Source organism: Podarcis raffonei, chromosome 8, assembly GCF_027172205.1.
Source record: "Podarcis raffonei isolate rPodRaf1 chromosome 8, rPodRaf1.pri, whole genome shotgun sequence".
Lineage (NCBI taxonomy): Eukaryota > Metazoa > Chordata > Lepidosauria > Squamata > Lacertidae > Podarcis > Podarcis raffonei.
In genome coordinates, this window is record NC_070609.1 from 38,044,460 (window position 1) to 38,066,726 (window position 22,267).

The 22,267-nt window shown below is 43.4% G+C and overlaps 1 protein-coding gene across 8 annotated transcripts in view; it reads right to left on the reverse strand.

Annotated features, from left to right (window-relative positions):
- KIFC3 (kinesin family member C3) overlaps positions 1-16,628 on the reverse strand; it is a 36,861-nt gene extending 20,233 nt beyond the window's left edge. For 2 of the 8 annotated variants that reach the window (XM_053399295.1, XM_053399301.1), the window contains exons 1-3: positions 11,242-12,077; positions 10,017-10,488; positions 698-854 (exon numbers count right to left, since the gene is read on the reverse strand). In XM_053399295.1, coding sequence (XP_053255270.1) covers positions 698-710 — 13 coding nt within the window. In that variant the 5' untranslated portion in view covers positions 711-854; positions 10,017-10,488; positions 11,242-12,077. Of the gene's footprint in view, positions 1-697; positions 858-10,016; positions 10,489-10,694; positions 12,079-16,518 lie in introns of those variants that run through there. The other 6 variants (XM_053399298.1, XM_053399297.1, XM_053399296.1 and 3 more) reach the window with 6 other exon arrangements.
- Between the last annotated feature and the right edge of the window lie 5,639 nt (positions 16,629-22,267).

The window sequence follows — 22,267 nt, forward strand, 5'->3', positions numbered from 1 at the left end:
TACTGTACAACTAATCCTACTTCAGCTGAACTGTCCCTTTCCATACAGACCCCTGCCTCCAAATAAACCCCATAGCAAGTACATAGCAAGCCTTGCAAGAGAGAACCAGGAGGAGGAGGAGGCAGACAGACACCATCACAGGTCTGCTCAGGTCCTGGCCCCGCTCAAAACTCCATCCACTTTGTCCTCCCCACCCATGTTCCAAGAAACTAAACAGTCTCCAGTTTCCACATGTGGAAGGTGTGTTTGCTTCTCTTGGTTTCTGTGTTTTGCTTCCTCTTTGAATTAATTATTTTAGCATTCTGTTTCCAATATCCATATGGATTCATTTTTTTCATTTTTTAAAAAGTCATATTTTATTAATGTTGCTTTGGGGACTCCAATCAAAAAGTGATTACAAATTAAATACATTTACATTTTAAATACCTACTTAACTAACCCATTGGGTTCCAATCTGTTTCCCTCTTTGGGGTTTAGGGTAGCACACATGGCAGAAATCCTGTTTTATTCTGCCAGGGAGCTTAATTGGAAAATTCCTGACTTGCCCCAAGGTGCCAGGTATGCTTCCTGCCCAAACACATCAGCCTCCAGGCCTCCCCAGTCCAAATCCAAAACTCCAGTCACTACACCTCATTGGCTCCCAGACTGTCTTTCCCAAATAACCAAGACGGGCGCAGGTTTTGTGCATCTGCTGTACCTGAGTTATCCATGTTGATGTCAGCTTCCTGCTCCAGGATGTCGCAGCAGCTGTCAACAGCTGCCAGCCTCTGTCTTGTGCCCAGCTTGGCGATGGAGCCAACACTTCCCTCAGTCTTCACCTGGCAACTGGCCTTTCACACCTTGGCTTGTAGAGCCTGCTGGGAAGATAGAAACCCTTGTATGGGAGGCATGCTAATAATACCAACAGCACTAAGACACTCCCAACCCAATACGGAACTATTTGCAAATAATTCATGATTCAAGTGCCTGGGGAATTGTCATCAATTAAAGTTAGCATAGTTATTATGCCACTATAGTTGACAGCCCTTGCTTAGGTCTGGAGTGTTATTTGTTTAATGGGGGGGGGGGAATTAAGGCTTGCCCCAAGCTAAATTATTTCTATAGAAATTAATGGAAATCCATATTGGTTATCAATTGTTTTTAATGGGTCTACTCAGAGTAGAACACTAGCTACAATGTCAATAAGTGTGAACTATCTTCTCAACTTGCCATTTGTCAGCACCGAAAGAAACACTTTGGCACATCCAATTCTGCCACATGCACATTGTGAAATGAACTCCCATCCCTTGAAGTCTAAAACTTTCCAGGGAGGTGCCTGCTTATTAACAAGAGCAACCCACATTTATCTGCATAGCTACAACTTCCTCTGCGAGGTTTTTTGTGCCAAGAAGAAGAAGAGTTTGGATTTGATATCCCACTTTATCACTACCCGAAGGAGTCTCAAAGCAGCTAACATTCTCCTTTCTATTCCTCCCCCACAATAAACACTCTGTGAGGTGACTGGGGCTGAGAGACTTCAAAGAAGTGTGACTAGCCGAAGGTCACCCAGCAGCTGCATGTGGAGGAGCGGAGACACGAATCCGGTTCACCAGATTACAAGACAACTGCTCTTAACCACTACACCACACACACAGAAGACACATGGGCAACATTGTACTTTGAGATTGGCTGTCTTGGTTGACAGAAGCAGCCGCTGAAGCTGGGCAAAAGGACATGATGGGCACTGAGGAAAGCACTGCCAGGGCGAATTGTCTTTTACTTTGCCCTCTACAATCTGGAAACCCATCAAACAAGCAGATCAGTTGCTGAACACTTTAAAGATGGTCTATAAAGATGGAAAAACTCACTCTGATAAAGTCATATTGAACTTCTCACCACTTTTAAAAACCACCACCACTATCCATTGGATTACGGGGAATCCAGATGTGTTGGTCCTATCACTCCCTTTGCTACCATAGCCCAGTGAAGGGGGTGTACAGGATAATTTTCTATGCACTGCGATAGACTAATTTGATGGATGGATGCAAAATCAGCTTAACACCCTTGCACGAAACATGCCCAACTTCAGCTCCCACATTCTTTTTATTCCCCCTCCCTCTGCACTTTTCCTACTGCAACTCCTGCTTCTTGCAAACTCTTCCCATAAACCAAGGGCCAAACTGCATGCAGCAATCTAGAGACACAGGCCCAGTTACCCAAAATGTTGTTTCTCTTCACAAGCACATTCCCTTGCCTGCCAGCCCCCATGCCAATGAAGTGGGCAGCTGAACACTGATACCAGATTGTGCCATTTCACCTGTCTTTTTTGAAGTAGAATGATTATGACATTGACCATGAGGAGAAAATTCCTCCACTACACGAACTCTCACTGCCATCTGTTCCAGGATGTTGCTACTGTCAGAAGTGAAGAGCACTCAAGTTCCTTCAGCTACTGTGGCAGTGCAATTCCTCTCCCACTGCTATCTACAGGCTACTACACTACAATAAAAACAAGTTCAAGAATCCACTTATATCACTTATTACATTCCCAATCTACCAATGATTGATGGTGTGTGAGTATGTGTGTGCAGACTTTTCCCATGTGTTTTATAGTATCTTTCCTGAATGGACAGTGCATCACTCAGAATGGCACAGAAAAAAATTACAAGCAATGTTTCCACTGAATCCCTGGGAGAACGCTTTGGCTGGACTTCCTCTTAAACAATAATGTAAAGTATATACTTGCTGTAAGCTCCATCAAGAGCTGGTGCGCACGATCACGTAGAGGAAAAACAATACCGTGCTACATTTTTAAGACAAGGTAGTCTTGTTCTTTCATCTCTGACTTTGAAATCTTTCACGGTCATCCTCACTTGCATGGTCAGGTTTCCAAATCTACCTGCTCCACACACAGAAGATGGGCATAAAGTAGCAGAATAGCAACCTCAGAAGATTCTTTGCTCAGAAGGCAGCAAATCCTGCCTGTTGTTTCACACTAGATTTTTAAAAATGATATATATCTCAGAGGCACATCTGATTAAATCTCACCAAAGACAGCATAGTGTCAAAAAGCTACCTCCTTCCATGTTTTCTAGTATCTGAAGCTGGCATACAAGCCCCTCCTCTTTCTGGCAATCTGCCAACATTTCTCTGAAGTTTGCAAATCCTGCAGCTCAAAATAGTCCAGGTCAGTGGAAGAATGGCAAGTTTCCCATTGAAACCCAAGACACAGGCATCTCTCATGAGCTGAAGAGAAGAAGAGATTCAACAAGTCTTTTGTCTCTCTACTGACCCAGCAAGGACACACCAGGCCCAGTTTCAAATGTAGGCACTAACTTTAGGAAATTCCACGGAATAAGTTCTCGGATTTCAAGACACAAGAGGATGCATGAAAAATGCATGGAGAAGCACAATACAAATTTCTGTCACAGGAAAAAACAGTGTGTTGTAAATTTTCAGAAACCATTCTAAAGTTCACACGTATCCTTTCTATTATTTATACAACTTATATCTTGCTCTTTCTCCTCAAGAAGCCCCAGGCAGCAAACCTAAGAACAGTACAGGCTTCCTCAAACTCGGCCCTCCAGATGTTTCGAGACTACAATTCCCATCATCCCTGACCAATGGTCCTGCTAGCCAGGGATCATGGGAGTTGTAGGCCAAAAACATCTGGAGGGCAGAGTCTGAGGAAGCCTGGAGTAGTATAAAAGCATTTTAAAAACAGTTAAACATGTTTTTCTAAGAATATTTAGAAAACACAGTTTTACCAGTAATTTCAGGGTTGCATGGGGAAACAAGAATGCTTTTAACTTCTTCCTAAAAGTCAACAACACACCTCACCAGGGAGAGCATTCCACAAATGGGAAACCACCACTGAGAAGGCCGTGTCACAATATTTCACAATACTGTAAATTCACAATATATGTGGATGATACCACATGCACATGAACTCAGCTGCAAGGCTCAAGTTTACAGAAAATTAAATGTTATGAAAAATGCCCTGGTTATAAGCTGAATGAAAAGAAATCTTCTGGGGAATAATGTTAGGAGTCAAATGTGCAACATAATGTCAGACATGATACAAGCACCACAGAAAAAAGAAAATAAATATCTAGTGATAAGACTGGCAGATTTATACAGGTGAAAGTACTTGCTTGTGAATAAAAAATAGAAGCTAATAAAATATGAAAGAATATTTAAATGTCATGGAAAGCAAGAATAGCAGCAGTGAAGATACTGCTCATTCTTAGCATTGGGTTGTATGCAATATAAGTTCCACTCAGAATAGAGCAATTAAAATTAATGACTATCTTAGGTCAATTTCAATTGGATTCCTCTAAGTATTATTTTTGTTTGGTTGGTTGTTGTTGTTGTTATTATTATTATTATTATTATTAATTGTATGCTGCCCTGCACCCAAAGATTTCATGGCAGTTCATAGATTAAATGTTTTAAGATGAGAAAAGGTGATTAAAAAAATCCACAGACAGCAGTAAGACAGCAAGAGTATTTTATAATACTTCACCAGGCGGAAGAACAAATTCCAAGTCATTCATTCTATCATTTATCATCTCAACTGGTGTCATTGTAATAAGATGCACTGTAATAAAAGATTTCCAAGAACTTTCTAATTAATAGCTGTAAGAATCAAAGTGACTAGCATATAAAAGAACATACATTGCTGAATGGTTAAATGAAATATGGAAAGTGTTGCTTATTGTGAAATTGACATATCTGGTGAAATATAATGAAAGGATAGAAGGAATATATAAAATAAGAAGTTATAAAATGAACTGGAACTTGCCTTTTCAAACACAAATTTTAACCCAAATGTCTACCTCTCTGAGTTTTATAGTAGGATTGAGGAACCTTTGGTTCACGTCCTATGTGAAGTCATGTAGAAATGCAGCTGGATTGACTGCATGGGGAACTTGATCGTGCAGGTAATCCCTACAAAAAGAAGGATTGAAATCACAACCTATGAGCTGATAGGTGGTGAGTTCAAGTCTACTGGATTGGCTGCACAACCTAGTTCCCTGTGAGAAACTTGCATCACGCAGCTAATCCCTGCAAAAAGCAGGACTGAATATTAAGCCTGCTGGATTGGCTGTGCAACCTAGTTTCCAATGAGGAACTCAATCACCCAGCAGATACCTGCAGAAAGGAGCTTTACTAACACTAGGCTTGGGGCTTGTAAATCAGAGAGCATTGGGCTCTGTAGTTTGCGTTTGGACCACCTAACACCAGCTAATAAACAAGAAGGTGCACTGCAGATCAAAGTCTATAGGCTATCTGCAACACAGTCCCACAGAAAATGCACCACAAAAATCTAATCTGGAGGTCACTGAGGCATGCATGACAGCGAAGAGCGCTATGACCATAAACTATACATAAAACCAGCCTGTGTCTTTGTCTCTCCTGATCCTCTGCTTAATTCAGCACCTGGCTTGCCACACCCACCCAAGCTTCAACAGCTGTCCTGACTCCATGCCCTATCTATCTCAACTACTAAGGCTGTAAGAGTAGCTGCTTCTATGAGGCTCACTGAAAACACAGCCCAAAATAGCAGCAAATGAAATAATCACTCTATAAAGATGTCGCATCAAGCACCTGGGGAAGACTGAAGAATTTCAGCATTAATTTACACTAAACATTTTATGTGCATCAGGATGCATTTTAATTAGAAGCAAAGCAAGTTTACAGGGTTCTGAATAAATAAAGCAAAAGGCTGCAGCAAATCAGATGCGAAACTAGATACAGAAAAGAAAATCTCTTTGAAGAACTTTATTTTTTGTTGTGTCTGATCTCAATAATGCTGACAAGACAGGTTGCTGCAATCAGGAGTCATCCAATAGCAGACCGAAGAGTCAGAAGAAATACTGGCAAGGAAAGAAGCCCAACCAGTCCAAGATTGTGTAAGTCAGGCACCTGTGCCAGATCCCCAAAGAAAGCACAGCAGGCAGGAGAATGGGATGGTCCCAACACTTGAGAGGAAGGAAACTATCATTTGGAAGGCTCGTAAGACTCTGGCTGGCTGGCACCCAGAGACAGCAGAAATGGAAAGGCCTCACACCAGCCTCCTCAATTCCAGTGCTTGCTCATCTTGGCAGCCGTGTCCATTTTCACCAAGACATACGGCGTACTCTTAATCCCAGCAGCACCAGGGCCCAAGACAAGGGACTGTGTGTTTGCACTAATTTCCATAGGCTCAGGATGAGAACAACCACTGACCTTAGACAAGCAGTCTGAGTAGACTCCACTACATCCAGAACAAGCCCGATTATTAGCAAAGCAGTTGGGCCAAGGGAAGTGGGGGGGATTTTCACAGTCAGGTTGAAATTTTGCTACCTTTAAAAACATTTTAGTTTTCTTACAGTCACTAACTGCCCGTGTAGGGTGCTCCTTACCTAGCCTGCCCCACCTCCCACATCATACCTCCCCCTACCCTTATTTTCATTATAAGGGTTGTATACTAAGTGTATATTGACCTCTAAAACCAAAGATGTTTCAGGTGAATTTGAACTTTTAATCCCTGATTTATTATATTGTGTATTTTAAGTGGAGGAATGCTATAAAATGCAGTTTTATTATAAATAATTTGCAAACCTGCCACTTTTTGATAATTTCCAAATAGTTGTTTTAAGTGGGGAGCTGCAGCTAATGGGTCAAACAGCATAATAACCATAATTTCCATAACCATAAATTAATTAGGTGTTCTTTCCCCTTTATTTTAAGATCTTTAATAATGGCATTAACTATTATCACTGCTGCCAAAGGTCCCAAAGTGAGGACAAATAATAATAGGGAAGTGGGGCATGCCTTCTTAGTACCTCTAGATTTTTTTAATGAATTTGAATTCATAGCCATTAATTCTAACCTTAGCTGTAGAGGGTTGGTAAGAGGGTTTGATGGTATTAGTTATGTGTGGTGCTAGCTACAGGAGAAACCTATTTTTATATAATCAAAGGCTTTAAAGGTATCTATAGCTACCTTTTCCATTGTTGAGAGGAAAAAGCTGCTCATGCTTCTGAGGCACAACAAACCTACATTGGTTTAAGACTCATGCAAGGGAATGCGGCTAATAGGTAATTATCAGCGTTTTTTCCAAATGACATTGCCCCACATTGCTTTAGAGAAGTCATTGAAGCTATAATTGTATAAAATAAATACATGTTTGCAGAATTGATAGGACTCAAATATTACTTCTATCCTTCTTGGGAGCAGAGAGAGGGAGAGAGAATTTCTGGGAGATCATAGAACTTTTACAAAATGTCTCTGTGTTAGGCACCCAATGTGCATGCGCAAACACACACACACACACACACACACACACTGATATGGCTGTTTGGGTGGGGCATGGAAAGTGAAGGAAGGGCCTCTGTATATCAGTCTTTAAGGAACAACAATGGGAGAGGGCTATCGTACGCATCTCCTGCTTGGCTTCTCTTAGAGTTCTGGTTGGCCACAATGGAAAATGAGGTGTAAATAATGTTTGGACTTGATTCAACAGTGCTCCTCTTTATGTTCTTATGAGAGGAGACAGAGAGGCACATCAGTCTCAGATATACCGTAATTCCTCCTTGCTCCTGGGAAGAGTGATATATTATACACAATGGACACTACTACATCTGTAGGGCAAACTTAAAAGGGAAAAGCAATAGAAATAAATGGTCTGCTATTCTGTATTATGAAGGTTTGATATTCTGCATTTTTCCACAGAGAAATCCAGGAATTAGTGACCCCGCCCAGTAAGATTCCCCTTGTATGGGATAGGTGGGAAACCAAACTGGAAATCAAATTACTACTTTTACGATGGACAATGTGTGCATGTGCCACTGGAAGCTATAAGAGAAACACCCTGACAAACTATTTATTGAAGCACATGAATATGGCAGAAAGGCCATCCCGCCAAATAATCAGCACAGCTTTTTGCAACCATATATCAGCAGAGATGCCAGCATTAATCAATTAAATTAGTGCAGAGGCCAAGAATCACAATCAACAAACCAATCTGCAGCTTTCAAGGAACACTGAAAGGTATTGGGATAGGAGGCTGCAGCAAACTAGTGCAGACATCAGTGACTACCATCAATGCTCCATGTTATCAGGTAGAACTGCCAACTTATTAGCATTGTTAATCACCTGACCGTTTAACTGATTGAAAGTATATCTATATTAATAAAACCTCAATGAAACTGCCTTTGAGGGATCTTGACAGAAGCAAACTATTTATTTTCATCAAACTCTGAGGGAAATGGGATACTCCCCACAACAGTTGCATACCAGAATCACAATGGTTTCGAGAACTAAACGAGGTCAAGAATTATCAGCATTATGAAATATTCAGGTTTAAAAGACACGTTGACATTGACAACAATCTTCAGTTGCCTTCAATGCTACTAAGAACATAAGCCTTTGTGATGCCACTCTAAAAGTGTCCCTCTTTGCTAGCTTTGGATACAAAGTGGAAGGAAAGTCCATTAGATTACAAAGGGAGGGATGGGAGAACAAGTTTGTGGGGCATCCATGGCTGAATGGCTTTTCACTGCTGTGAATTCAGTAATATTTGCTCATTGTTATTCCCAGTGATTAACAGGAAGTCAATTTTAAATCTGCAGTTAAAGTTTAGTCAATTAATTGTACTGATTAAATCAATTAAAGTAGGCAATCCTATTATATGGTGGCGTCTAACATGCTATGTAGGGACATAACAAGGGGACAGACACTCTCTACCTATTAAACAATTCCCTTTCCCAGGGCTGTTGTGAAGATGAAAAACAGTTTGTGATGCAAGCTAGAAATACAGATAAAAACGATAGCATTACTATAAAGGTGTATGACCAAAAATTCTTGTTTCCAATGCCAGTAGGAATGGAATTAATGCTTTGCTATGTATTATTTTAGTTTAGTTGCTTGAAGCATGCTTTAATTGTTAAAAAGTAATTATTTTTTATATGCCATAAAGGTACAGACAATCTTTGACCTTTCTGTTAGGAAAACACAGCCAACCCAATGTCAGATCACTCAACTATTTCCACACATACCAGTCAGACACATGTTGGTCCTGTGCATCTTACTCAGTTTCCTCAAGGAGGGGAAAAAGAATGTGACTAGTTAAGAAAAAGTGAACACACTTGCAGTGCCTTCTGTTCCTCCCTGCTTTTCCATGAAAGACAGATAAATGATCCCACAGATCTCTCCTGAGTCCGTAATGGGGGCAGTGAAGAAATGCACAACCATAGCGCGCCATCCCTAAACTTGCCTGAAAGGTACAGTCTCTGACCTTGAAGCCTTTTGCCCCAATCCCAGATGTCCACAGACAAAATGTGTTTACTCATTAGTGACCAAAGGCCCTCTGTGTATGCTCAGAGGCATTTTAACCTTTACAGCTTCACATGTTTCAGGACTGAGTTCTGGCATTGAAACTTGATTTTGGTGCTAAGCTCTGGAGAACTCTAGCTTAAGCCCCGCGCAGAACTAGGATGGAAAAAGATATAGGTAACTGCACAGTTCAAGAGTAATCCTGTATTTTCTTCTGGTCCAATTGTACATTCCTCTTTGCCAGAATTTCAGACATGCTGTGACATTAGCGGATTGTCATCCTTGCTGTACATGATACATTTTTAATACTTAAGAGAGGAAACAGGAGAGAATATGGAACATAAGAGTTAGAGGTTCAAATATACATGTGAAAATTCTAGACACCCTATTTGTTTATTTCTCTCTCAATTGAGCTTCAGCATCTACCCCTAGAGCAGCCTTCCCAAACCCTGATACATGCCAGATATTTTGGGTCACAACTCTCACAGCACAAGCTCTGCTGGAGTAGACAATATAGGTGAGGCAGATGTAAGTAAGTCCAAAACCTCTGGAGCACATCAAGTTACAGAAGTCTGCCCTAGAGTAATCCCAAAGGTAGAGAGGAACCAGAAAAAGGATGCTGTTCTGACTCACCGTGTAGACGGCAAGCTAAACAGCCACCATCAGTTCAATAGGCATCAGTCCCTTTAAAAACGTATCAAATCAAATGCACTTACCCGGCTTTATCTGCTGCCAAAGATAACAAGACCACAAGGACAAAGTGAGGCCACGTGCTTTTCTCCAATGTAAGCCAATGATTTGTTTTTCCAATGCTGTTAAAATGTAACTTTTCTCTGGAGGAAAGAGTAGGGACAAAAGTCTTCGTCCTCCAGCCTGGCAGTAGCACCTTTGTCTGCCAAGCCCTGGAGTTGCCTAATTGTTGGTGTCTGTTTTAGTCTCTCTTCCTCCGAAACCCTCCACTCATCTGTGGCATCTAGAATGGAATGCCAGAAATGCAGCAGTGCTGGTTACTGAGTCGCTCCTGGCAGCAGCAGCAGCAGCAGTAGTGAGAAAAAGGGTGGAGGAGGCATGTAGGATGATCCAAAAGGCAACACTCACACTGTGTTTGGTAGGAGGTGCCTTCCCCCGCAAGTTTCTCACTCAGGCAGGTCCCAGGTCATGACGTGGGATTCTAAGGCAGGCAGGCATCTGCAAGAAAACAGAACAGGTATTTCAACGGAGGCACAGTTCCAAAATCCCAGAAGTTAGTAAACAAAGACAAGATGCACAGATGTCTTGGCTGCTCCAGAATTAAGTGCTACTTTTTTTGTATATTGCAAAAGATGCATTTTTAGCATTCAATGCCTGTCACTAGACACTTTCGTACTTGCAAATGAGTAAGGCTGTTTCCCCACCTGAAATATGTAGCTAGCAACCTATGTTTCAGGGCGGGATGCTGGTTGCAGCCTTTGTTCACTCTGCGGTGTCTGACCACAAAGGTGCTTGAGATGTCACTCCGGTGAGCAAAGTCAGTGGTTGAACAGGAGGCTTAAAAAACATCCATCAGAACGGTAGCTCGCTGCGCTCTGTGCCCATTCTGCCCACCTACTGGGACTGGTAGTAATAAGAAAGGGCACCTTAACAAGTTCAATTTAGAATACCAATCGTGCAGAGGCTTCCCTGGCGTTCTTTTCCATTTGCAAATCATTGGTGGCCCTAGGATTGCTGATTCTCCCCTCTGCAGAATTACTCCATTGACTGGCACATTCGGGATCAGAAACGCAAACCTGGGCTCTAGATGTACCGATTCCCTGTGACAAGCACAAGAGGAGGATCAGCTCCTGCCAGAAGGCACAGACAGCCCTCTGTCTCCTTAAGCAGGGCAATTTTCGGGCCCGCTCCTGGGAGTTTGACTAAAGGAGGGAAAGGACTGTCCTGCCAGCCTCCCAGCCTGACATTTACCGAGACAGACGGAGATGTCGATGGAGACTTCCGAAAACAGGAGCCTGCTTGGACTCGGAGACAGCTGAACCCCTCCTGGGTTTCGGGTCAAGCTCTCCCGCCGCCCTCCCTCTCACATTCCAACAACAAGCCACGCCCCGAAATGGGCAACAAGGGTGCAGCTTATAAAAGGTTTGCAGATAAGCTAATCGGGAGATGCCCGATTCAGACGTGCCAAAAAGCCTGACCGACCGACCGCCGCGGTCACCAACGCCGGAGGAGAGCCAGCACGTCCCGAACGCGGGCGGCGCCCAGAGGCCCGGCGAGAAGCACCTCCCCAATTCCTTCGTTGTTGCTGCTGCTGCGGCGAATGCGCGCGGAAACTCCTCCTCGGGGAGCCGCTTCAAACTGGCCACGGCGCTAGTCCCTGGCGTTGCGTCCGGCCGCTGACGAGTCAGGAGCTTCGCCCTTGCCGAGAAGGAAAAGCTAACGCTCTCTTGAGCCGCCGCCCGCCTCGCTCGGAGCTCCGAGGCAGGCGTGGCCGCGGCTGACTCGCGTCTCGTCAGGATCCTTCGCGCGCACGTGGCCGCCCCTCCCACCCCCTCAGAAGACGTTGTCGTCGTTGGCTTGTCGGCCAGCCGAGAAACAGCGTCCCCGAGCGACCTCCCTCCTAGGCCCACCTTCACCCTGTCAGTTAGAAAAAGGAGGAGAAAAAGGCCCGGCCCGGGACAGGCGCCTCAGGGAGAGATTCCGATGGCAGAGGCATTGCTGTCTAGGCAGCACATGCTACCGCGCGCGCGCGCTCCCGATAGAGCCAGAGCGGGAGCCGCCGCCGCCGCCGCCCCCTTCGCAAGGAACGAGCGCCTACTTGCCGCTGGTTGCCATGGCAACTCCGCCTGCTCCGGCCTTCCTGAGGAAGCGCCGGGGACGAGCACACGGGCGTGGGGTGGGGTGGTTTTATTTGGAAAAGAAACCTGCAATTTCCCCCTGTGAGTGGGTTGGGCGCGGCGAAAGCCAGCCAAGGCAAGGGTACTTTGGTTTCCCCCGTGCCACCAATAAATACTGTAACGGCATTCATTTGCCTCAGTGGGAGTGAGGAGCTCCCGCTGTTCTTTCCCCCACCCCAGCAGCGGTTCTTTTACCTTCCTGGGCAAATCCTGGCATCTATTAGCCACCTTGGGAGTGTGGTGGAATGTTCGGAGGGACATGTTTATTGTATGATTTTATTTGTTTCATAAAAATGTTAATTGTAAAAAATGCAAAGCAAAATACCCAAAAGGATTAGCAAAAAGAATAAAGCAGTAAAATTATCAGTTTAAAACTGCTGTTTCATTCAAAGCTATAGCATTCAAAAGATAATTAAAAACAGTGATAAGCCCTTTCACCACCACCACCACCACCATTATTTTATTTCTTAAGCACTCCCTCCTGAGAGCCTAGGGCAGCTGGCAAAAACACAGCATTAAAAACAAAAGTAGATCCAGGGTGCTACCAGTAAGAAGGCTTTGTCCCACAGTTTCCAGCCAGGTCTCCCACCCCTGCAGTTGGCAAAACTTGGGTTGGCTGGTTGTGGGGAAGGCAGTCCTTGAAGGAATGTGTCTTAGGCCTTATTTAGGGCTTTGTACTGGCACCACCAGTCACTGGCAGCCAGAGCAGTGCTTTCAGGATTATTATACAGTCAAACCTCGGTTGTCGAACTTAAACCATTCTAGAAGCCCGTTTGGCTTCCGAAAAATGTTCAAAAACCGGAACACACACTTCCAGGTTTTTGACGTTCAGGAGCCGAAAAGTACAGTATGAAGGCCTTCGGGAGCCAAGGTTTGACTGCAACGTAATCCCAGTATTCTGCACTAATTGCAACTTCTGAAGTGTTTTCTAGGGAAGTCCAATGTAGAGCACATAGCAGTAATTCAGGCAGGAGTTTATCAGAGCATAAACTCATACCCTCCAATATTTCTCCAATGAAAATAGGGATGTCCCATTCCATAATGATCATTTTACTGTTTATACCCTATACATCTTACTGGGTTGCCCCAGCCACTCTCAGCAGCTTTCAACATATATAAAAAACCTTCCCTATACAAGATTTCCTTCAGATGGCTCAGAGGTTGGATAACTCCATACCCTCCAGCATTTCTCCAATGAAAATAGGGACATCCTAAGAAAAGTGGGACATTCCAGGATGAAATCAGAAACTGGGATGGCTTATCTAAATCAGAAACATCCCTGGAAAATAGGGGCACATGGAGGGTCTGTAAACTACTGTGGCCAAGTTATCACAGTACAAAAAGAGCTGTAGTCTCCCTCCCCAAGGAAAATGGTTTTCTTGAAGGTTATGTACACCTTCAGAAAGTTAAGAGCTAGACCTTGGCAAACAGCGTGAGCACAACCTCCCTTATCATTAGCTCACCTGATCTGCAGCCAGAGCAAAACTTCTGCTTTAACCTGTCTCCTGCCTGCCTGTTTTTGAACCAAGTGTTATATGAAATAGACTATAGCCTGACATTGCATGTATTTAGTTAATAATATCCTGCCTTTGTTGTAAATCCCAGAGTTGGTAATAACAATAACAGTTGTACCTTGGTTTTCGAACAGCTTAGTTCACGAACAACTTGGAACTCAAACATCGCAAACCCGGAAGTAGGTGTTCCAGTTTACGAACTTTGCCTCGGAAGCCGAACGTCCAGTGCAACTTCTGAAGCTTTCAGTTGGCTGCAGGACGCTCCTGCAGCCAATTGGAAGACGCACCATGGCTTATGAACATTTCAGAAGTCGAACAGACTTCCGGAATGCATTCTGTTCGAAAACCAAGGTACGACCATTAAAAAACCCAACAGTGATAAACAATAAAAGAAAGAAACATCTAACAAACCCAATGAAACAATCAGTTGTAACAGATAATCAGCAGTACATTATAACCACATTATAGTTGCATAGGCATCTAGCTACTCATAAGAGCCCAGGTAAAAAGGTGGGCCTTAGATTGGCTCCAGAAAGTCAAGTCAAGTTTATATCATCTGCACCTCCAAAATAAGGGTCCCATCACAGAAAAGGCCATTAAAAAACACATGATTTGCATAGGTAGACATTCCTCAAAACAAAAATCGAGATATTCTTGTACCATGTCAGAAACCATTTCCTCAGATTGGGCCATGGCGTCTTCCATGCAGAGTGTGACACATAAGCAAAATCCTCATGTGAAAGATGGGTGCTAGTTGTCTTATGTAAGCCACACTGTTTTGCAGATAATTGCCATACACGAATGCACATTTTGAATTCTTACTGTAGTCTTCACCAGCCCAGCTGGCTGGGACTGATAAAAGTTATAGTCCTAAATGGAGGGCACTGGGTTGGCGAAGGTTGCACTCAGATGGATATATTTGAATCAACACATGCATTTCATCTAGGAGAGTCTAAAAGCAAGGGCAGCAGCTTAATTCTGGGTAAGATTATGGATGCCTGATACACTCCCTCACTACTGGCTTTGCAATTAACAGTGACAGATGAGAATCACCACTGCACTGAAACCTGATTACCTGAGAAGGGCAGTAGAGTAGCATGTTGAGATGCTTAGATGGACTGATACTGTACAGGCCAGACTTCCCCTCCACCTCTTTGTAGTAGTAATGGGTCTGTTCAACAGAAAAGCTTTCTGTGTTACTGTGTTTGGATTTGGAGCAGTAGATTCCCTGCTTCACTGGCAGTTATGGGGTAGTTTTACAAATATAGGTTAAACATTTGCCTGAGGCAGTAACTAGCTAATGCAGAAGGCACACTAAATATAGACATGTTTTGATTTCTGTCTCCATTGCACTCTGCTGTGCAAATAAAATACGAACTGGCTTTCCTAAACTCAGAAGGTGTTCTCACCATCTGAAGGTTTTCGTTTTTGTTTTTCTAGAGACTTCAATAGCATGAAACAGTCTTCATATGAGTCATCATTTCTTTTAAGAGTCTTCACCACTAAGGCATGTATCAGTTTCATTTTAAATGAACACAAAACCAACATGAACTGGAGTGGACAATCCTCTACTGCCTTGACAGCATTTCCAAGAGACTCTCCAGCGATTAGCTACACAATTTCTTTTTTGTTGAAAGAAATGTATTGTCTTGAATGAAAAGAATCAACTACAAGAAGTTAGCAATTGAGGAATATCAACTAAATACAGACTAAAATAGATCAACAACAATTCAATATGATGGGGGGGAATTAAGGTTCAAATAAGTGTTTAATTGAGTTCAATATATGATCATGATATAAGCACCTTAGTTATTTATTATTGCTATTTCCCTGTCAACATTTCACAGATGATAAGAAAAGAATTATTCTTCATGGGTGAGCAGTAATGGCATGGTGGGGCCAACACAGTTCAGATAATTGAGACTCTTAACATGCTGCAAGCAGCAAACAGGATCTTTGCAAGTGGGTGAATGCCATAGATTAGGAGGTAGGCAAACTCCAGGCTTACATGATCTACTGTACTTTACTTTGTACTAGAAGCTCAAGCTCCATGAACCAGGGCTGGATATAAAGTAGTGGCTGGGGGGGGGGGCAGAGTCAAGTAGCATAGGGTTAAAGAAGAGACCATGCCTCTGAGCACATGATCAATGCAATAATTTGATTTTTAGTACCATAACTCATGACTTGTTACACACAATCCACTCCTGGTTTCCTCCCCACCCCCTCCATCCCAGCAGCTTAATTTAAAGAAGGAGGTAAACTCAGATGATTTGCAGCAAATCAGCCCCAGATCAACCAATCTAGATCCCAATCTACCTTCAGCCTACCACTGCAATAGATTAAGTCCATGAAGACAGAAGGCAAAAGCAGTGAGACAATTCCCAGACTACAATGCCTCAGATACATGTATGTGCTGGAACAATGAATTACAGTGGTACCTCGGGTTACATACGCTTCAGGTTGCAGACTCCGCTAACCCAGAAATACTACTTTGGGTTAAGAACTTTGCTTCAGGATAAGAACAGAAATCGTGCTCCAGCGGCGCGGCAGCAGCAGGAGGCCCCATTAGCTAAAGTGGTGCTTCAGGTTAAGAACAGTTTCAGGTTAAGAACAGACCTCCAGAACGAATTAAGTACTTAACCTGAGGTACCACTGTATGCATTTATACTATTTAATATATACTAGTCCCATATTTGAACTGAGGAAAGCCAAGGCACTGCAAGAGCACAATATATTTCCCTTTAAGAATTCTGCCCAATGATTCAGTGACTGATCTTGACTTCATAGCTGAGAATTCTTAAGCAGAAATAACAGTTGTATTTTAATGATACAAGTACCTTTTGCCATATGCAGAGTGCTTCTCCTTCAACTTCAGCCTTTCTCCTTCCCAGAAGCAGATCTTATGTGAAAGCCCAAGGAATTTTCTAGAAATTAAGCACTGATTCCCCTTTCTGTTGCCAGGAAACTCAGCCACAGAACACAGGCATTCTGTTTTCTTCCACATACCAGCTGATTCCTAGCCCCCCCCCCCTTTGCAGCAACTCTTCAAAACAAAGCAGCTTCTTTTTCTCATGACTCTCCCCTCTCTGAACAAGCACTCTGCAATCGACCCAATTTGCGCCAAGACTTACCAGGCCTCAGCCCATGTACCTTGACTTGAGCACTGGCGCTGAGTCCTGGAGCATGGGAAGAAAAGTACACCCCAGCATATGCCAAGTGCCTTTCTGACACTACTGAGCAACTGCAATCTCTTTCTCTCACACCTCTCATTCAGGAAAAAGTTGAGTGTGGGCTCGCTGTCAAGTGCCTCTGCAACAAACCCACTTCTGGTTTCCTCGCCTTTGCCAGATAACTCCCCTCACTCCAGCAGAATATACCGTAAATAATGCCCTTTTAATTTTTTTAAGTACTTACAGCACAGTAAAAGAGAGACTTTTCACTGCTCATACAGTATATTGTTGTGCTTTCCTCCCTCTCTCTGTAGTTCAGGCCACTGAGGGAACAGAATGAATATCAATAGCTGGAAGGAATGGAGGAGAAATTCATTTGGTTCACTAAAACGAGAAACCTTCCTGATTCTAACCTCCTGAAGCAATAAGTGAATCTGGACGCAGTTACCCTTCACAATCTGCACATCTGAATTTTTTTAATGATGCACTTTTCCTACCATAAAAGTCCACACAGAAGGGCATACATTGGTGAAAGTAACTATAAAACTGTATTTGTATTAGGGAAATGTGCTTGCAAAAATGTGCACACTAGGCCAAATTGTGTGCAAAAAATGCATCTGTTAGGAGAAACATGCATACAAATTCATAACATTTTCAAAATGTGGACTTTTAAAATAAAAATTTGCAAATAGATGGTGTAATGGGACAAGCTGACCTTAAGGGTGGAAAAATTAGAAACAGAGAGAAGCTGAAATGGACACATCCACCCACCCCTTGGGCAGTCTATCTGTTCCACCTAATAAATATCCTTTTCATTTCCTAGGCATAATAGCATTCTATTCCATAATGGTTTTTCATTTAAATTGATCCCTTGTGTCTATTCCAGAGAGAACAAGCTACATTTGTACTGTGCTGCGCTGGTCACAATTTTACTGAGACTAGAGACTCAGGTGCCCCTTCCACCCAATTAAATTTGGTTATACCATACAGGCGAAAGTCTAGATAAGTTCATTTCTTCTAAGCACACTATGTGAACAGGCACTGCTTGGCAGCTGTGAATTAAATTGAGGGGTAGGGGCAGCCCTGACAGGAATTCTGATGGGGAAAATGTGAGTCTGGAGGAGCTTGCTGCTATGCAAGGGGGGCTAAGGAAGGGTGACACCCAGAATATGAAGTGGCAAATGAATTCATCAGTGCTGACAGTTGTCACTGCTCGTAACAGAATTGAGAGTAATAATCTCAGACATTTTCCTCATTGCTTATAAATACCCGCCCCATAGCAGCCGTGTCAGCTGTGTCGTGGTAGACCAAAACATCTGGAGGGCACCAGGTTGGGGAAGGCTGCCCTAAAGAATTAAGCCAATGAAACCAGATGACCAGAGGCTATTACCTCCTTCAGGATAGTGAAGAAAATAGCAGCAGCACAATCTCATTAGCAAGGATTTGTATCTTTCCTTTTAAGCCCAAAGCAAATTGAGATACAAGGATTCCTTGCTGCTTAAGATTTCCTTCACCCTCCACTACACCCCCCCATGCATTTGAGACATTGCGTGGAAGCAACTATTAAAAGTGCTCCAGAGATACCCTCGGGCCTTGTGCTGTGTCCAGAAGCAGTCTGCTTGAATGAGCCTGGGACATTCACAGTGGCAGGAGCACTTCCGATTCATTCTCTGACAGATGAAGGGATTCATTAACTGAGCTAGAATCATAGCAAACCATCCATTCTGAAAGAGAGCTTAATAATCAGGCTTGGCATTGGAGAATGTCTCCAACTGCCCCAAAAGACCACAAAGCGAATGTGACAAAAGCCTCTTATGCCAAATAAGTTATGTTTCAGCCTTAAACAAGCCATGCTAAAAAGCAATAAATAAATAAATAAATAAATAAATAAATAAATAAATAAATAAATAAATAAATGCCCTGTTTTTAGTGCATTGGTGCGCTAAATCAGCCAATCTGTAAATTTTGGTCTCACTCAGTTTCTGAATATTCCAATTGTAAGTTCAGTTCATATTTTTGCATCATTTTGTCAGAATTGTCAGGGCTTTAGTGCTCATTATTTTTAATGAGCTAATGGACACATTTTTGCATGCCATCTCCCCTTATATAATGCATTTTTCCATTATTTTCACTACAGGTATTTGTATACATTTTTCAGAATTGGAAAATGCAGAGAAGTCTGAAGGGTAACTTTATTTCTGCTTATGTAATGTTATGGGGAATTAGGAAGGCTACAATTAAAATGTGACCTGAATTCCCCTCCTTCCCTGCTGCTTGCTGCCTGCATTCCTATCGCCCCCCCCCATAAATTGACAGGTGAACATACAAAGCAGGAGGGCTCCTGCATGGAAGTTCCATGTGCATTGCAGAGCTGTGATGGATCCCTGACTCCCCCCCCCCCCCCATGTTTACTTACTGAGCTCCTTGGAATAGAATTTGCCATGAGGTAACGAGGCTGAAACAAAGGCGGTGAAGAGGGAAAATCTCGAAGGGCAGGAAATCCACAACTCTGGCCTCTAGTTGGTGCTCAGAAATACTACTTTCCTTTCTCTTCCCCCTTCTAATGATATATCTTCCACCTTGGAGAATAGGAGACTGAGAGGTGATTGTGATCGTCAACTTCAAATATCTGAAGGGCTGTAATATGGAAGCTTGTTTTCTCCTGCTCCAGAGGGTAGATTCAAATTACAAGAAAGGAGATTCAGACTAAACATTGGGAAGAACTTTCTGACAATAAGAGCTGTTTGACATTGAAACACAGAGCTGGCACACCCCATGAGGCAAGGTGAGACCACTGCCTCAGACGGCAGGATCCACAGCAGTAGCAGATCCAGCCTCCAGTGAATGCATTGCCTGCTACCGCTGTCACAGCAGAAACGATACATTTCCCCTGGTGAGGAAATAGCAGAAGCTGCCCTCTGGGGTCCTCTGGGGTCTGCACCCACTCAACATGATTCAGAGTGGCCCCTTTCCCACCCCTGCAATGGCCTTTGGTTCCCACTTCATCCACCAGGTAAGGTTGATTTGGTTCTCCTCCCTTGTTCCCAATGTAGAGAGCCAATGTGGTGTAGTGGTTAAGAGAGGAAGACTTATAATCTGGCGTCTCCGCTCCTCCACATGCAGCTGCTGGGTGACCTTGGGCCAGTCACACTTCTCTGAAGTCTCTCAGCCCCACTCACCTCACAGAGTGTTTGTTGTGGGGGAGGAAGGGAAAGGAGAATGTTAGCCGCTTTGAGACTCCTTTGGGTAGTGATAAAGCGGGATATCAAATCCAAACTCCTCCTCCTCCTCTTCTTCTTCTTTATTCCCTGCTTGTTCCTGATGTAGATCTTCACCCACCCCTTCTTCCCTATAGTGGGAGCACTTTGTTGTTTGTCTCAGGTGCAAACACACACACACACAAAAACCACCCAACCCCGGTGGAAGAGACAACCTTGGAAGTTGATGAGCTGTCCTTCCATGGAGGTTTTTAGGCAGAGGTTGGATGGCTATCTGTCATAGATTCATTAGTTGTGATTCCTGCATTGCAGGGGGTTGAACTAGATGACCCTTTGGGTACCTTCCATTTCTACAATTCTATGATTCCAAGTAGTTAGGAGAGGAAGAGCCCAGCCATAGCAGCCAAGGAGAATTTATCCATATCACCAGCTCCTTCCTCCAATCCCTTGCTGGTTTCAAACTGCTGGAGGATTGGTGTCCCTGAGCTTCTTTTTTAGTTTCATTTGTTTAAATGCCCTGTTCCCGATTGCCCAATTTGTATTTACAGCCAGATGTGATCATATGACATGTATATTACGTATAGCCCAAGTCAATCACTGAGATCATTGGGAAAGCACTATTAATGGTTCCCTATAGGCCAGAAGCTCAACTCATGTGCACAATGAGTCATGCCTTCAGTGTTATGGGCCCAACTCTAGGGAACTCCCTCCCACAAAGTTATAAAGGCACTGCCTCAAATGAGTTTCAGGCACCTGGTCAAACCTTACACCCTGAATGCTTCTCAAATGCTTTACTTTTTAAAAAAATACTGTAAATTATTCAGGTTTTAAATTTTGTATTCTGTATTATAGTGTTGTTAGCCACTTTGAGGTGTAAATGGTGAAATGTGGAATATAAAAATGTGTATTATTAGGAAAAATGTGTACTACATTTTCAGTTTCCCTTCCTTGTCTGCAGAGTTCGCCATGGCACCTCTTTCCTTCATCCTTCCTCCCAGTTCAACTTTCCTAAGCCACATGTGTTTGCTGCCCTGCTGCCCGCTGCCCTTTGGCCGAACTCTGCCGTAGCTCCTCCATCCCTCCTGACTTTCTCCTCCATCCCTCCTGGAATGTCTGGGGACGCAGCTTAGGGATGGGAAGCTTAGCAGATTTTGTTTGGGGAGGGTGTTTTCCCCATTGCCTGATAAAACTCAGCATACCTCAATTTTCCCCAAGGAACTCATTGACAGTGTGTAATAGTTAGGCTGGATTTTGCTTGACTGTGTTCATAGAATCATAGAGTTGGAAGAGACCACAAGGGCCATCGAGTCCAACCCCCTGCCAAGCAGGAAACACCATCAGAGCACTCCTGACATATGGTTGTCAAGCCTCTGCTTAAAGACCTCCAAAGAAGGAGACTCCACCACACTCCTTGGCAGCAAATTCCACTGTCGAACAGCTCTTACTGTCAGGAAGTTCTTCCTAATGTTTAGGTGGAATCTTCTTTCTTGTAGTTTGGATCCATTGCTCCGTGTCCGCTTCTCTGGAGCAGCAGAAAACAACCTTTCTCCCTCCTCTATGTGACATCCTTTTATATATTTGAACATGGCTATCATATCACCCCTTAGCCTCCTCTTCTCCAGGCTAAACATGCCCAGCTCCCTTAGCCGTTCCTCATAAGGCATCGTTTCCAGGCCTTTGACCATTTTGGTTGCCCTCCTCTGGACACATTCCAGTTTGTCAGTGTCCTTCTTGAACTGTGGTGCCCAGAACTGGACACAGTACTCCAGGTGAGGTCTGACCAGAGCAGAATACAGTGGCACTATTACTTCCCTTGATCTAGATGCTATACTCCTATTGATGCAGCCCAGAATTGCATTGGCTTTTTTAGCTGCCGCGTCACACTGTTGGCTCATGTCAAGTTTGTGGTCAACCAAGACTCCTAGATCCTTTTCACATGTAGTGCTCTCAAGCCAGGTGTCACCCATCTTGTATTTGTGCCTCTCATTTTTTTTGCCCAAGTGCAATACTTTACATTTCTCCCTGTTAAAATTCATCTTGTTTGTTTTGGCCCAGTTCTCTAATCTGTCAAGGTCGTTTTGAAGTGTGATCCTGTCCTCTGGGGTGTTAGCCACCCCTCCCAGTTTGGTGTCATCTGCAAATTTGATCAGGATGCCCTTGAGTCCATCATCCAAGTCGTTGATAAAGACGTTAAGTAA